Source organism: Mustela nivalis (genome assembly GCF_964662115.1).
Source record: "Mustela nivalis genome assembly, chromosome: X".
NCBI lineage: Eukaryota > Metazoa > Chordata > Mammalia > Carnivora > Mustelidae > Mustela > Mustela nivalis.
In genome coordinates, this window is record NC_139040.1 from 118,984,027 (window position 1) to 119,000,713 (window position 16,687).

The 16,687-nt window shown below is 46.2% G+C and overlaps 1 protein-coding gene across 12 annotated transcripts in view; it reads left to right on the forward strand.

The window, feature by feature from the left end:
• The window catches only part of PHKA2 (phosphorylase kinase regulatory subunit alpha 2), a 73,501-nt gene that overhangs the window by 24,621 nt on the left and 32,193 nt on the right, over positions 1-16,687 (forward strand). For all 12 annotated transcript variants that reach the window (XR_014307346.1, XR_014307347.1, XR_014307348.1 and 9 more), the window contains 10 exons: positions 441-599; positions 3,560-3,607; positions 4,508-4,676; positions 6,582-6,664; positions 9,135-9,215; positions 10,348-10,446; positions 12,444-12,590; positions 14,130-14,183; positions 14,773-14,895; positions 15,374-15,469. Coding sequence is in view for 9 of the 12 variants with exons in the window: in XM_082718367.1 (XP_082574493.1) it covers positions 441-599; positions 3,560-3,607; positions 4,508-4,676; positions 6,582-6,664; positions 9,135-9,215; positions 10,348-10,446; positions 12,444-12,590; positions 14,130-14,183; positions 14,773-14,895; positions 15,374-15,469 (1,059 nt within the window). In the remaining 3 variants the exon portion in view is untranslated. The remainder of the gene's footprint in view (positions 1-440; positions 600-3,559; positions 3,608-4,507; positions 4,677-6,581; positions 6,665-9,134; positions 9,216-10,347; positions 10,447-12,443; positions 12,591-14,129; positions 14,184-14,772; positions 14,896-15,373; positions 15,470-16,687) is intronic.

The following is a 16,687-nucleotide window of genomic DNA, read 5'->3' on the forward strand; positions in this document are numbered from 1 at the left end:
CTGGTGGAGTGGGACCCTGCATCGGGTCTCGTGCTCCCAGGGTCAGTGCTTCACCAACTGGTGTAGAAACACGAAGGCGGAAGAAGACTTAAGCCTTCAGTGCACAGATCTGTGAAAGCCTGTAGGATTTTTCTGTTTGCTCTTTCTTCTATTTGTCACTACAGCAGATCTGGTTGGAAAGCAAAAGAAGAAGAACATCAGAGAACATTCCTTAGAGACTTTCTTGTCTAATATTTCCATTATACAGATGAGGAGACCAAAGCCCAGAAAAGTAATGTCCCTTCTCACCTGAGATCATGCTGTTGGTGGCAGAGCAGGGACTAGAACTCCGATTTCTACTCTTCACCCCAGCCCTCATTGTGCCCCCTAAGGGCGAGCATTCGTTTGCCAAGAGCTGGGCGAGGGTGGTGCCGAGTCATTTTGTGTCTCTTCTCTAACAGAATCCCGTCACAGGGCTGCTGTCAGCCAGTCACGAGCAGAAGGACGCCTGGGTGCGGGATAACATCTACAGCATTCTGGCCGTGTGGGGCCTGGGCATGGCCTACCGCAAGAATGCAGACCGTGATGAGGACAAGGCCAAAGCCTACGAGTTGGAGCAGGTAATCCTGATCGGCAGCCATGTCTTGGCTGCTCAGTGCCTTTTCCTTAAACAAAAAAGCCTGGAAGTAGCTGTGCAGAGCAGTTCAGTGGAGGCATCACCTCCATTTCTGCCGTAGAGTATTTTAGGGAGGCACTTAGGTGGTCTCCTTGGTCGTTCTCATTGAGATTTCTTTTTCCCCTGCTTAAAAAAATAGCCAAACCACACGATTCTGAAAAGGAAAGGAAAGCATCCAAATTTCTAACTAGCTACATTTCTCTCGCACATCCTCTGTCAATTTTATATTTACTTATATACAAAGTGTCCTTATAAACTAATACAATTGTATTTAAAGAGTCAGCCACCAGAAATATCCATTCCAAAGTAGGATAGTCCGGAGTAGTCATATTGAAAGGGTATTTCTCCAAACGGTATTGCTATTGCTTAAAACAATGTGGAATTTCCCTAAGAAATTCCTTTCCAGATGGAACCATTCCAAAGCAGTCTTATGGATTTATAGTCTGTCACCCTTTCATTTCAAACCACATTGGTGTTGTCCAGTATTCAGGCCCGAGTGACCATACGGCATGATGCAGTCCTTTTATTGGTTTCCAAGATGAGAAACAGACATACTCACAAAGATCTGCCATCACTGAGTATGTAAGAAAATAGTCTGCCCTTGAGCAGAGGAGGTATTTCCAGAATATGTTGAGTGAGAGCATTGAGGTGGGGAGCATTGACGCAGAGCACCGTCTTAGCACTCTCTTAGCATGAGAGCCTTTGGGATTGATGTTTGATTCACATGTTCCTCATTGGCCCTCACAGCCAGTGGGTTATCAGGTCCAGGAACTGTTCGTAGGGCTTCATCAGTGCTTTCTATAGCAGCCAAAATGGGCAGCAGTGGCAGGAGCCTTGACGGCAGTAGAAACTAACAGAAGAAGCCAGTCTGTGGGAGCAAGGGAAGGACTATTTGGATTTGAATCATTCAAAAAAAAAAGTCATTTGGAAGTGAATCATTCTTTAGCAGTATAATAATTTAATGTGGATGTTCATCAAACTTCCCATCCTCCTTTGAGACAAAATCACAGTAAAGCTTTCCTGCCTATACACACGTGCACACACGCACACACGGGATACCTGGTTACCTCTCCTCTGTCCGCGTTTCCTGATGCAGGCTAGAGCTGACTAGATTTGCTGCGCTGTGACTGACAGCAGTGAGACCAGAATAGTCCACATTGTTGTGCTGAGTGTGGGTAATAACTAAAGAGGGACCTTTCCCTTGATTATAGAGGATAACACAGGATCTTCCCATGATCCTCAGCAGGGCTGCTATTGCCTTTGGGGTGTAGGAAGTATAGTTATTCATTGTGTGACACTGTCCTGCTCATTGAGAGATACTTGGGCTCCCTGGGCCTTACTCACTAGATGCCAGTAATCCCCACCTTCATCATGGTGACAATAAAAATGCCTCTAGCCCCCCATATCAAGATGTTCCTCCACCCCTGGGGATGGGAATGTCACCCCCAGTTGGGAACTGATGTGCTTCTTCGTAATAGACACTTTATTTGAAGGGAAGTCGGTTGACAAATATTTGTGCTATACACATAGAAAATTTTAATTATAATATTGGAATTTCTACTTTATGAGGTAACATTTTCTGCCTCAGAAGAGTTTATATCCTCTTTAAAAAAAAGAAAAGATTTTATTTACTTATTTGACAGAGAGGGACATCAAGAGAGGGAACACAAGCAGGGGGAGTGGGAGAGGGAGAAGCAAGGCTTCCCACTGAGCAGATAGCCCGATGCAGGGCTCGATCCCAGGACCCCAGGATCATGACCCAAGCCGATGGCAGATGCTTAGCGACTGAGCCACCCCAGGTGCCCTGAGTTTATGTCCTAAAATGAGATTGTATTCTAGAATCCTAGGATTTTAAAGGCAGAAGGATAATTCATTCCAGATTTTTCTCTGGTGATGAACTTTCATGGTCTTGCACTATATTCCTCCCCTGCAGACCGTGTACATTCTACAAGAGAAGAGATGCTCATGGTCCTGAGGGAGGAACTTCTTTCAGCCAGGCTACTTCGACCTACAGAATATCCCATTCTGTAGCCACTTGTGAATTAGTTTTATATTATTTTTAACAGGACGGATTAAGACCAGCCTTTTCATGGGTCTGAATTGTGGAGGAAGTGAAAGGCAATATAGCGTATTAACTGAGAGCTCAAACTCTGGAGTCAGATCCCTGGCTGTGGGCTCTGTCCTTGCTCCATCCCTTGCCCACTGGCAGACGTTAGCAACGTTGCCTCATCTCTCTCAGCCTCAGCTTCCTCCTCTATAAAGTGGGTAATAACAACACCCACCTCATAAGGTTGTTGCAAGAATTAGACCGAATCCAGTCCTGGTCGAGGCTTTTGTACAGTGCCTGGACAGAATGTCTGATTATCCTAGTACTAAGGCTATTATTCATAATGATAATGACAATAGTTGGTTGCAATACGTATTATTAAGAAACTGTGGCAGCTACTTGCATTTTGTAAGAACTTTACTCAACAGTCCTGTGATGGCATCACAGATGGCTCTTCTGGTGAAGCATCATTACTTCAGGTCAAGCATGGTAGACTTAATTCATCTTTGGCATAACAAAAAAAAAAAAAAAGAAGAAGAATTACATCAGAATTTAGCATCAGGATACCAGGCTTATAAAATTTGTCTTGCTAAAATACCAGTGAGGAGTCACTGGATTTCAGAACCAGAGGCACCATCCGGTCCAACCCCTTTATTTGAGGTAAGTCACTGCATCAAGATTTTTGTCTCTGTGAGGGAGCGGAGATCACCTCAACAGACCAAACACTTGTATGTGCTCAGGACGCGCCTTCTCAGGGAGGTCTGTGGGCAGCCCTGGCTGACGGGCCGTGTGGTGAGGTTGTGGTTTTCACGGAGCAGGGAGGCTGACGTGTCACTGATCCCACTTTATTTCCACAGAACGTGGTGAAACTGATGCGGGGTCTTCTCCAGTGCATGATGAGACAGGTAGGCAGAAAAATGACAAGTGTGTTTTTAGGTCCTCTGAGTGGGTAATCTGTCACTTTCGTGGAGACAGCTGACATTCCTAAAGTGTTTTGAGCTTTTCTTCTTAAGTGGAAGAGAAATTGAGAACACTTTGCTTACTTTGTCCTTTAAAATTATCTTCACTAATCTTATCCTCCTATAGAACCGCAGACTTTGAGGACCCTGTTTCTCGCTATCTCTTTTGAAGAGTTACTTGTAAGAAGGAGAACATGCCTTTTTTTCAAAATAGAGACAAAATCATTGTTTACAAAAGCCACTCTCGGACAGCCGTGTAGTATTGTTTATTCTGTTGAGTTTATAAAAGGGTTTCTTTTCATTTGAGTTGAAAATGCTTGAGTGTTTAAAACGTGGCATTTCAGGGAGGGGTAAATAAAATAATTTACTAAGCTCATACTCTGCACAGAGCATCATACCAGGATCCGCACGGGTTCCAAAATGAATGATACTGGCCCCGCCCTTCAGCAGCATGTGCTTGGTTACTCTTCAAAGCCCTAGTGGGTCTTTTCCTTTGGACCCTGAAGTTGAAACAAGTCTTCTTTCTCCCCTCTCGCTCGCTGAGCACCTACCAGGTGTCACAGCTCCTGCTGGGCTTATGCAGACAAGGAAACCCTTTGGCTTGACCCCTTGTCCTGCAGAGCTTGTTAAAATCCCCCTGGGCTGGGCCATCTCTGGGGTGGGCAGGTAGAATCCCCCACACAGCGCCCCATGTGGTGCTCACTACGGGACATGTGCTGCCCTCCATCTCTCTGGCTCCTGGAGGTAGCGGCTAAGAAGTTGAGGACCAAGAAATGGACCCCGGGTGAGGCCTGTGCCAGCCATGAGCCCCTTACCCATGTGGAGCCGGCCTGCTCTCTCCCTCAGGTGGATAAAGTGGAGAAGTTCAAGCACACTCAGAGTACCAAAGACAGCTTGCACGCCAAGTACAACACCGCCACCTGCAGCACCGTGGTGGGCGACGACCAGTGGGGCCACCTCCAGGTGGATGCCACCTCCCTCTTCCTCCTGTTCCTGGCCCAGATGACTGCCTCTGGTGAGCCCGGGCCCTTGGAGCCCATTGCACAGGGAGTGGCAATCCGGAAGCGGGGGGGGGGGGCAGGCAGTGATCCAAATTCAAAAGAAGTTATTTCTGTAAAGAAAAAGCGTGTGTCTTTAGAATGTCATGTACACTGACTCTGACCTGTCAGGCCAGCTCCGGTAGCATCTCTCTGGTTGATCTCAAAGCTGGCCCTTCACCTTTTCCTCTTACCCCCTCTTCTAGACACGCCCTCATTTACCGGAATTATATTCAAACAACATAATTTCTAGAACCCGGCTGTCCACCCAGAGTGGTCAGTCAGTCCATAGCCTTCATCCTGGGAGGGAGCCAGAAACTCCCTGACTGTGAACATTGTTCCTCAGCCCAAGCTGTTGGCTTCCATGGCAGCTTGGACACCAGGCCCCCTGAGCTCCAGAGCGCAGCGTGTTTCTGCTAACCAAATGGTCTGTCCCACGATACAGTCTGCTGTAACCGTCTCCGGGGATTAGGTCATTTAGCTGCTGCGTCCTTAGAGTTCTTATCCTCAGTCCGGTACACTGGCCTTCTGAGTTAGGGGCTTCCCATGAATTTCAGTCTGCAATTGTGAGACACTAAAGGTGGCAGAAATCAGTAAATAATACTGTTATAGCTTTGTGAATAAGCCAGGCATTTATTTAAAAAAACATACTTTTTGGTTATGAAAATTAAGATGAGCTTGCTGTAAATAGTTTGGAAAATAGAAAAGAATTCCACCGCCAATTTTCATTTAAATGTGTCTCTTCTAAGTCTCCCCCCCCCCAATTTAGGATCATATTGTTTACATAAATAGTAGCTGTTGTTATATTAGCATTATAACTTAAGCATTTTCCCCATGATCTTACAATCTCCTCATAAATATAATTTTAGTGACTTTATCGATGAATGTGCCATAATCAAACTATTCCTTTTTTCCCCCTAGTGTAACTGATATTGTAATACCAACTTTTTTTTTTTTAATAAGATTTCTTTACTTGAGAGAGAGAGGTTGGGGGAGACGGGCAGACCGAGACAGGGAGAGAATCTTCAAGCAGACTCCCTGCTGAACATGGAGCCTGATGTGGGGCTCAATCCCAGGACCCCAAGGTCATGACCCAAGCTGAAATCAAGAGTTGGCTGCTTAACTCACTGAGCCACCCAGGTGCCCCAAAATACCAACTTTGACCCCATATCTACTTGCTGCCTTCTGTCGGATAGCCTTCAGAGGCTACTTATATATATTACCAAATCATTTGCAGAACATTTTACTAGTTAAACTCCCCCTGTTGATGTAAGAGCTCCCATCTTACCATATCCCTACCAGCCTCAAAAATCCATACTTTCAAAATACGTACATTAGCCATAATCACCTAAACATTCAAGGGCCCCAGCAAAAATCCAGCTCTTTCGATCACCACCTACTTCAGAGAGTCCGTGTAGCCCCCCTGGGGAGGTCTGGGGCGCTCACCTTCCCACAAGGTCAAGGGCTTTCTCTTGAAGTTGGGGGCTCTACTTTACCTGTCTGCTGCAGGGGAAGGATACCCACCCTTGGGCTCACTCAAGGATAAGAACAGTATCTGGTTGCTCTGGGCTAAAATTTGTGCTTTGTTGGAAATGTGCAAATCCAACACTAGCAGAAGGCCCCACGCCCTTTCAGCCTTTTCTACCCATAGGCACACCTGCCTGCCTTCCCTCCTTTCTCTTTCTGAGATTAGACATTAACTGTTTCAGTTTACTTTAGATTTAATTTTTGATGTCTAGTAAGATAAATGAAAATGGAAGAAGAAAAATGAAAATAGGGGTACAAGAATTTCTTTCCTAGTGAGATATTTGTAATCTGGGATTGCAGCACACATCTCTCTCTCCACAGCATAACTCTGTAACTTCATTGTTTCTTTTTACTAGGTTTACGTATTATTTTTACCCTTGACGAAGTGGCCTTCATACAGAATCTTGTTTTTTACATAGAAGCTGCATATAAAGTTGCTGTAAGTATCCAACCTGGTAGTTTTTCAGGTGTCCCTGTTCAAAACAATAAAAATCGTACAGGTCTCGGATGGCCAGGCTGTCTGGGCCTGATCAGAAGGTTAGCAAGATTTGAGCTTTAAGATTGTCACATATGCACACAAAGTACGCATTTTTGTCCTGGGATCCAATGGAGGAGTTGATACGTTTGGAAGGCATCACGTGCTCTGTTTGAATCCTTTATGGTTTTTAAAAAAAATTTTTAAAAAGATTTTTGTCTATGTATTTGCCAGAGAGAGAGAAAGAGACAGGGAAGAGAACTCAAGCAGGGGGAGCGGCGGGCAGAGAGGGAGGGAGAAGCAGGCCCCTGGCTGAGCAACAAGCCCGATGCAGGGCTCCATCCAAGGACCCTGAGATCAGGATCTGAGCCGAAGGCAGACGCTTAACTGACAGAGCCACTCAGGCGTCCCTATGCTTGTTTTAGATAAGATCCTAACGTGTCTAATAGCAGGTGCACAAGCCAGCCAGAATCAGCATGTGGGGCAACAGGGTCAGCTTGTCAGTAGGAGCTGCAGTGCAGGGGGGACCACTCCAGGCAGCCCACAGGCAGAGGGGCGTGGGCCAGATGTGTGCCCCAGGCCAGGTGTGGGTGGCTGTAAAAGTGTACAAAGCCCAGTGCCTCCAGGCTGCTCTCTGTTGCAGCTGGTGAAGCCTCATGCATTCTGGTTGTTCAACAACAACTCATCTGTGCAAAGCTGACTACAAGGGCAGTAAAGAAAGGGTAGAGTTTGGTTTAAAAAAAAAAAGCCACTATGGTCAAAAGCCAGGGTCAGCAAACATTTTCTGTAAAGGGCCCAACAGTAAATAGTTTTTTGGCCTCTGCGGTCCCTGTTGCTTCTCACCTCTGCCCTTGTCGCTAAAAGGCAGCGGTAGACAACAGATGAACGTGAGCATGGCTGAGTCCCAGATAGCCCTTCTTTACAGAAATAGGTGACAGAAGACCAGGTTGGGTCCAAGGGCTACCTAGGTCTAAAGAGGCGATTCTCAGTACAGGGCAGTCGTCCCCTCCCTGGGGACATTTGGCAATGTCTGGAGATGTTTTTTGCTTGTCACACTGGGGAGGGAGCTACTGGCATCTAGCAAGCGTTGGTGGGGGATTCCGCTGGACAGCCCCACAACAAAGAATGGTCCGGCTCAAAATGCCAGTAGGGCCGAAATCTAAAGAAACCAAAGGGGACTGGAAAGAGTGGGACTTTAGTTGGACCTTGGAGGGTGAACCAGGTTTGGATGAGCAGAAGGGTGTGGAAAGAGCCGGAACAGGACTGGGCAGGAATGGGCTCTGAGTGTGGGAGGGGTCCTTGGGGAGAGGGAGTGCGGGGAAGCTGGAGACTTAGCAGAGACCCAAGTCTGCGTGTGGGCCTGCAGGGGGTGGAGGCCACATAACGGAGGGGTGGCTGGTGGCAGGGAGGTGCCCAGAGCCCCTCGGGGTTAAGCAGTTTGTCTTTGGAAATTCTTGCCTAGGGGAGTGAGCCGATCAGAGCAGTGTTTGAGGATGAGTCACTCGGTCTGGGCTTGGAAAGAGAATGGGTTGGAATGTGGAAAGGCCATGTGAGTGAGGAACACTGATTTGCGTCCTGTGGCTCAGCTACCAGGCATGCCAGCAGAAAAGAGTCTAACATCATTCTGGTGTGCCTATGTCTAAATTTGCACATTTTAGAAATGTTCATCTTTGCAGATCAAATAATAAATACTGAAAATTTGGCACTGATTCTGTTCTTGTCGGCTTGTAATTTTTCAGTAGTGCGTGTAACACTATTTCAAAACAGTACCCAGCGCTTGCCTTTCTTCAGTGAAAATAGGAATTACAAGTTAGGCGTGCGTGTATCACAGCCTTTGTATGGCGTGTTCTGAGCCAATTCACAATAATTGGTTTTAAAAGACCCAAAAACATTCAGTATTCTGTGCCTCAATTTTGATTTTGGCCTCTTGTTATTTGCTAAGCATTTTCCCCCAAGAAGTAATATTAGAAATAGGTATTAAATTATATTAAATGATTTGGTTGGCTTCAAGCAGTTAGAATACATTTGTTCAAGTTTCTTTTTTCTATCTTACAATTTGATACAAGTTCAAAGGGATCAGTTGAATAGAGGGGCAGCATTTCATTTGATTTGAAGATAAAACATTTTGTTCTCTACAAATCAGGAGTTTCTTACAAATTGATAACTTTTAAGAAGAAGAAAATTGAGAGTGTCTTTGCATGCGATTTTGTTCCACTTGAGTATTTACTTGCAAAATTCTGCACAGAGGTCAAATGGAGTGAAATTGAGGGCGAGCATGCCTGAGTATAGAAAGCCATGAATTCAGGAACCTTTGAGAAGAGATATTCATGTTTCTTTGTGCCTGTGATAACATAAAGGAATTATTTTTCCATAGCACTGCTTCTGTACCTCTTTTTCCTGCTCTGATGACTACCTTTTTTTATTCCCTCTGCAGGATTATGGAATGTGGGAACGCGGAGATAAGACTAATCAGGGCATTCCGGAATTGAATGCAAGCTCTGTAGGAATGGCCAAGGTGACGCTCTTGACCTGTTTGTTCTTCCTTCTGTGCATTTCTACTGCTTTGATTTGGTTCTTATCTTTAGGAGTTTGGATTTAATCTGATTAGCATATTTTTCAAAAGTTGGCAGCAGGTATGAAATTCAAGTGGCATGTATACCGCCGCCGGACTGAGATTATAGGGAAAGAGTGTAGGTTTCCTACTCTGAAATGTGCGTGAGCCAGAAATTAAGCGCCCTCCTGCCTTATTATCCATCATTATCACTCCCAGGTCTTAGGGCTTGCTGTGGTCTGAGCACCTGGGTGTGTGATGTCCACTCTTCTTTTCTGGGTCATAAAGAAGGCTGAAGAATATGACTGCTTTGTAGGGCAAGGCTTACAAGTTCCCAAAAGTCTGTAGGGGTCAGGTCAGGCAAGTAACATAAACAAGTGAAGCTAGCCAGATAGAAAAATATTGAAGGGTACTGGGGACCCTGGGAACTTTCTTTAAAGGTATTCCAATTCAAAATCAATTTTAAAAATTTCTTTAGGCCAAACAGAGCACAGCTGTGGGCCAGAGTCAGTCCCCAGCCACCAATTTTCATCTCTTGTCCTAGATACTTCACATGCTTCCCTTCCTGCCTCCCGCTCAAGACTGAAGCCTCAGAATAAAGACTCCAGAGCTAGAATTTTCAGAGCAACAGGAAATATGTTCTGTGAAGGCCAGCTGAGAGAAAACATACTTAATACTAAAAGAATTGACCTTTAAGTGGCAGGCATGCTAAACATTAGAATTAACACAAATAGGTGAATGAAAGAAAAGCTGTCCATGAATTTAGTGCCCTCCCCCTACAACCCTGCCAATGTTAGGAACTTATTAATATTTTATGTTTTGGTCGAATACTGATTTCATTTGGGGAAATGTTTGTCTTTCTTGTTTGTCTCTTTCTTGTTTCTGCAAAGAGCAGCAATGTGTAGGAAAGGCCTGATTCCACTGAAAATAAGGTTAGAACATGTCTACAGGACACTTTAGCTGAATTTTAAAGATGTGTGTTTCATCACCTTTGGGAAAACATGTATGCTGGATTGCTTAGTGGCAAAGGAGGAGCACTGGATACAGAAGTGTTTGTTTACTAGAAAGAAAAAGTGATTCATTCCTGTGCTTGTAGGCAGCTCTTGAGGCAATTGATGAACTGGACCTTTTTGGAGCCCATGGAGGACGCAAGTCCGTCATCCATGTCCTGCCTGATGACGTCGAACACTGCCAGGTAACAGCTCCAGCCTCTCACGGTCTGGACGGGAGGGAAGGACGCTGACAGAGCAGAAGACCTGGGCTCCTCACATCCTTATCTATCTATCTATCTTCCTTCCTTCCTTCCTTTCTTTTTTTTTTAGATTTATTTTTAAGTAATCTCTACCCCCAACATGGGGCTTGAACTCATGACCCTGAGATCAAGAGTTGTGTGCTCCACCAACCACCCCATACTCCTCACCTTTTTTGCTTGGTGGCACTTGGCTTCTCTGAGCTTTAGTCCCCTCATCCATAAAATGGGCCTACTGGCACCTTCCCCTCCTGTCCCACAGGGCAGTTATAAGGATCAGAGTAAATCAGCTTAGCTCGTCAGAGCGCTCTGTAAGCTGAGAAGTACTACGTCAACCTAAGACACAATGACGGCGAGGTATATCTATGACGCCAACCATCACAGCAACCTTGTTTGGCTAGAGACAAAATCTGGTCTGCTTTTTGAGCATCTAGGTGGTTTTCTCTCAAGTTTCTTTCATGAGGCCACCAAATCGAAGGACCAGCAAGCAGTAGTTCACTTGGGGAGGGGTGGAGAGGGGCGGAAAGCATATAGTGGAGGAGAGCTGAGACGGAAGAAATGGCAAACTAGTGGACCCTGCCTGGAATAAAGGGCAGAGGAAGCAGGGACTTGTTGCCGGTTAGGGGACTCCATCAGGCGGACAGTAGGTCCCCTGTTGCCGGTCAGTCAGCAAACTCTTACTTACCGAGGGCCCACTGTGTGCCACAGCCTGTGCCGGTGTTGCAGGGGTGTGAGCCGTGCGGACTTGTTAGCAGAGAGCTTCTAGGGGGAGTGCGAGTTTCCAGGCAGAGAGCCTGAGGGAGGGCAGCTAAAGAACTGGGCTTGGGGGTCAGTTCGCTTGAGAAAATGAAGCTTTATTCTGAAGCTGAAGCGTTCCCCATCTTTACCCCCTTTTCAGCTCGCTCCGTTTTCCTGCATTAAGTTGTCCTTAATGGGAAATCTGCTGTTTCATCGGGCATAGTTTAATAGAGTTGAGCTGATGTGCCCCTTAATGATGCGTGGTCCCTGGTGGAAGCTGTGTGAGCTCTGTAGCCAGTGGAGCCTGGCTTAGAATCCTTGTTCTGTCACATGAGTCTCTGTGTCTGCATCTCAGCCCTCGTGTGTGAACTGAACATAGTGTCCAAATTCCTTCTTTATAAAATGGAAAAAAATATTTTTTTAACATGACCAGATGGGGTTTATTCTAGGAATGCAAAATTGGTTTAACATCTAAAAATCAATTAATGTAGTATTCCACGTTTATATGAGATGTAATACGCTTACATTTGCAGGGCTCTAGCCCCGTGTCTGTAACGCTAGATCCCAATGTCCGCTGCCTTCCCTTCCTACACTTACCGCTCGCCTTCCTTTAGTTTACAGTGCCTGATCCAACCACCTTATAATTGAGGCTATAGCATAGTGCCACTAAGTAACCTGAGTTCTAGGACTACAGTAATTCTTTTATCTACCATTTTGCCCGAGGGTTCGTGTGGTCTCTTGGTGTTGACCCCTTCACATGGGTTCTGGATCACCCAGGCATGTTCCACAGAAGTCAGACATTTCTCCGTGCTAGCCCTCTGGATATATGTGTGTGCTCCTCTGTCTTTGTCTTCACAGCCAGGACACCCTGGCCTGCTAACGGAGTAGTCCATAATTCTTTCCCTGCATGTCTGAAAGACAGCAAAGTCAACAAAAGGCCCCCAAGAGAGGGAGACCAGCAGTTCTCAGCATGGGGTCCAGGCAGCACTGTGCCCTCCCTGACCCTGTCCTCTCCCATAAGGAACAGGAATCATTGGCTGGGCAGGTGAGGTCCCCCAGCAGGGGTTGTACTGGTAGGAAAAAGCTCTACTGAAAATCAGCAGACTCATTCAAATGTTCCTTGGGACTAAGGTCATGGTCTCTAGATACTGTATTCAACGGTTCATGCTTCCCAGATTCAAGCCATCTCTTTGTTTCTCGTTCAGTCTATTCTGTTCTCCATGCTGCCAAGAGCATCAACATCTAAGGAGATTGATGCTGGACTTCTTTCCATTATCTCTTTCCCGGCCTTTGCAGTGGAAGACATGAACCTCGTGAATGTGACCAAAAATGAAATTATTTCCAAGCTCCAGGTAAGCATCACTCATGCTGGCGCCCTTCTGCTCTGTGTTACGTGCCCCTTTCGTGATGACATGGAGCAGCTCACCCTGATCTTGGTTCTCCATGAGGTCAGTGGCTTGGTTTGTCTAAGTGGACTCGGAGTGTGGGATCCAAGGCCAAGTGTACGGGGGAGAAAACAGTTTCAGAGTGATCCAGTGCCCTAGTTCTTTTCCTGACAACAGAGCTTAAACTGAGGCTGGCGCCTTTGAACTCCAGTTCATACCCTTTCTGTGCTTCTGAAGCAGAGCTTCTTAACCCTTTAGAGATCATGAGAATCTCTTGAAAGCTAGAAGATCTCTGCCAGAAAAAAAACACACACGTCCCAGTATCCTCCAAGTTTATACACCATGTCTGGGGACTTGGGGATCCCAAAGGTCAATTGAGCTTATGAAAATCCCTGCTCTGAGGTGAAATGCAGGAACTATGACAATATACCAAACTGATAATTTTATTAAATAGCCAAGGCAACTGAACTTGTCAGTAAAATGATCAAGATAGAAGTTTTCTTTAAAAAAAGAAAGAAAGAAAGAAAGAAAGAAAGAAAGAAAGAAAGAAAGAAAGAAAGAAAGAAAAGTAAGTTTCTTGAGCCAAAATCTTCATGTTGATGATCCTACTTAGATTCCGTAAAAAATGCTTTTAGCCCTTGGATACAGAGGGATTGAAGGGTCTCCAGTCACATCCCCAAAGAAGCTGTCTCACACTTCAGTGGAGAAAAAGGAAGCTCTTTTAGCTTGTCGCAGTAGGCAGGGAGTCCATGCAGGGAATGAAGTGTTTAAAGGGAAGCAGGTTCTTGGCTGGGCTTCCCCAGGACTCCGAGAACTCTCTGGGGCTAGGCGCTGGGCGTGTCTGGCCTCTGCAGCCTGTGCTAAAGGAGCTCCCAGGCACTTAAGAAACCGGGGAAAGGACCCCCGGCGCTGCGTGCCAGGGGCTAGGGAAGCAGACGGAGAGCTCTGTGCCACTGTCCCTCTTTCTCAACACCCAGGGAAACCAGCAACGAGAGCCCTAGGCCGGAGGAAGCCCCACTCACCCCATCCCACCCCTGCCCTGCCTCCACCTCGCTGCCCTACTTCTTTGCATCTAGAGCCTACTTGTGAGGAGTCTGGAATGTCCTTTTGGCTTTCCAGTCTTTCAGGTAGAAGCGGTCCAATTCAAGTATCTGTCTTGGTGGGTTCTGGGAGCAGTGAGGGTCCCTCTGCATCGTTACGTGATACAGCCAATCAGAATGAAGGGCTGGTCGTTCTGGGAACTCTCAGCGATTACTGTCCCAGCCCTGATACTCTCACCGGAAGTTTCGGCGTTCCCTTCTCCACCCTGATCAACCCTGAATTTACTTGGTTTATTACTTAAAAATAACCTTTTGTATTGATAACAAAGAGTACTTGGTACATGTTTCGTGACTAAAAGATTCATGGGAATGGGGGTGAATGGCTGACACGAACCAACATAAAAAGACAAAGACAAAGAAATTGTTCTCTTTCCTCAAATGCACTTTTTTTTCTTTATCTTCCTAGGGGCGTTATGGATGCTGTCGCTTCCTTCGAGATGGTTATAAAACCCCAAGAGAGGTTGTATTTAAATATTGTTTCTTATGATTCCTTAACTGCTTCATATTTAAATCACCACTGTGGTGTTCTCCCTCTCTTGATTATAAAATTACATGTTAGAATATTGGACGGGGAAATCTTAATTTTGGAGACAGCAAGGCTGGAGTTAGGCGGTAAGATAATATCATCAGGAGGACAGCAAGCTGGTGGTTTAAAACCAGCCTGTAGACAAGGACAAACAGTTCTGTGGCTCACGATGTGTTCAAGAGCAACTGTGGCCTCCTTCTCGAGTTTCTGTGCCACAGTGACTGATAGAGTGATTTCCTCAAAGCAGATGGTCTGCTGAGCACTGCGATAGGCAAATTGCTATTTATTTGTTAGCAATCTAGGAAGCTTAATATAATAAACCACCAAGGAGTCTTGTGTACATTTCCGATAGACTTTTTGGAAATTTTACCATGGAAAGCTGCCAGTCATAACATCTCTCCATTAGAGCGAACTCCTAATCCTAGCCGCCGCAGAGCTGTAGTGATTCAGAAAGCGAGGGGTTCAGTGGTGTTCTATATGTAATCTGACAGCACCTTTCAGAAGGTTTCCTGTGTGGTTCCAGGACCCAAACCGATTGCATTATGACCCTGCGGAACTCAAGCTCTTTGAAAACATTGAATGTGAGTGGCCCGTGTTCTGGACATATTTCATAATAGACGGGGTCTTCACCGGTGACGCCATTCAGGTGAGAACATGTTGGATATGGTGTTCATAATCAGCAAACTTCCTTTTCCTCACATCAGGTGCATTTTGCAAACATTTCCTGAGCAATAGGTACTCGAATGAGGGCCTTTTAGGTGGAAAACTCATGACAGGTAGAAACGCGATGCTCCGCTTAAGGTCTAGCCTCCACTGCAAGAAGCTTATAACGTCTAGCTAGGGAGACAACATTTACGGATGTGAGAAGTTAAGGTGAAAGACTCATGTTGTGAGTTAAAGACCACACAGAAAAGTCCAGTGCCTCTAGCGCCTTCAAACCTTCGCTGTCAGCGGGGGCCCTAGTTCCTCCTGCACTCCTTAAGTGGAAGGCGTTCATGCATTTCTCGACCCCGTGGCCTACTAATAATCCGTTGGTTGCCCAGAGAGGTGTTTTTCTATGATGCACTCCCGTGGCGGTATTGACGGCGCCTCTCTCCCGCTGTGGGGGTGGGGCTGTTTTCCAGGTGCAAGAGTACCGGGAGGCCCTGGAGGGAATATTAATCAGAGGCAAGAACGGGATCCACCTGGTGCCAGAACTGTACGCCATCCCGCCTAACAAGGTAACCACGCACTGCGTATCTAGAGCAAAGTGGGTTCACACTTGGCCTTTGGGGATTTTTTTTAATCCCTCTTTCAGAGCTAACACTTTTTGTTCAGAAGTAGTTTCCAAAGCAGCAAGCTAGGTACGGGGCACCAAGGGGTTATGGTAGTGCCAGCTGTGCCTCTGTGAGGTTGCAGGCTTGGGGGGGGGCGGGGGGAGGAGTGGGTCTGGGGCGTGGAGGGCAGGCACGGGAGTGCTGCTGCCAAGGCCTAGTGTGTCAGGGGACCTGCCAGGGCATAAGGAGTATGGGGCGGCGGTGGGGGAGACCCCAGCACCTCCACAGGGAGGCAGGAGCTGGCCCATGGGTCAGGGGAAGCCAGAGTCAAGCTTTTTTTTTTTTTTTTAAAGATTTTATTTATTTACTTGACAGAGATCACAAGTAGGCAGAGCGGCAGGCGGGTGGTGGTGGGGGAGGAAGCAGGCCCCCTGCTGAGCAGAGCGCCCGATTCGGGGCTCAATGCAGGGCTCGATCCCAGGATCCTGGGATCATGACCTGAGCCGAAGGCAGAGGATTAACCCACTGAGCCACCCAGGCGCCCCAAGCTGTCTTTCAATCCAGACACTTTGCCTTCTGTGCTTGGCATCAACTATTTCTCATTCGAGGTTTTTAATCTTTCTTATCACTACTTACCTTTCACCTAGCCTTAACTTGCTGTTAGACTGTGAAAGCAGTCCTGTGCACTGCAAAACATCCAGGATTCTGTGGAAGAACCTATTTCTCTCTACTCTTACTACCCAAAGATAGCCAAACTTATGCCCCAAGATAACTCTAACATTTTAGAGACCCTCCTGCCACACTGTTGTCCTATTCGATTGATTACTGACATGTTTTAATCATGTTCAGTTTATGAGTTCTTCTTAACGTTTAACCACTGAAGCAAATTTCAACAATCTGTTATTAACATCGCTGGTTAATCCACAAGCAGAGTACAACTCCCCTCGTGTTGTGATTTTTCCCTCTTGGAGAAGGATTTCTTCAGTTGCTTTGTTTTTCGAAGGGAAAAAGTAGTCACTAACGTTACCCCCAACCAACATTGTAATAATGGCAAAAACCCAAAGGTCAGGGCCGCCTGGCTGACTCAGTAGAGCAAGTGACTCTTGACTCGGGCTTGTGAGTTTGAGCCCCACAATGGGGGTAGGGTTTATTTAAAAAAAAAAAAAAAAAATACAAAGGTCA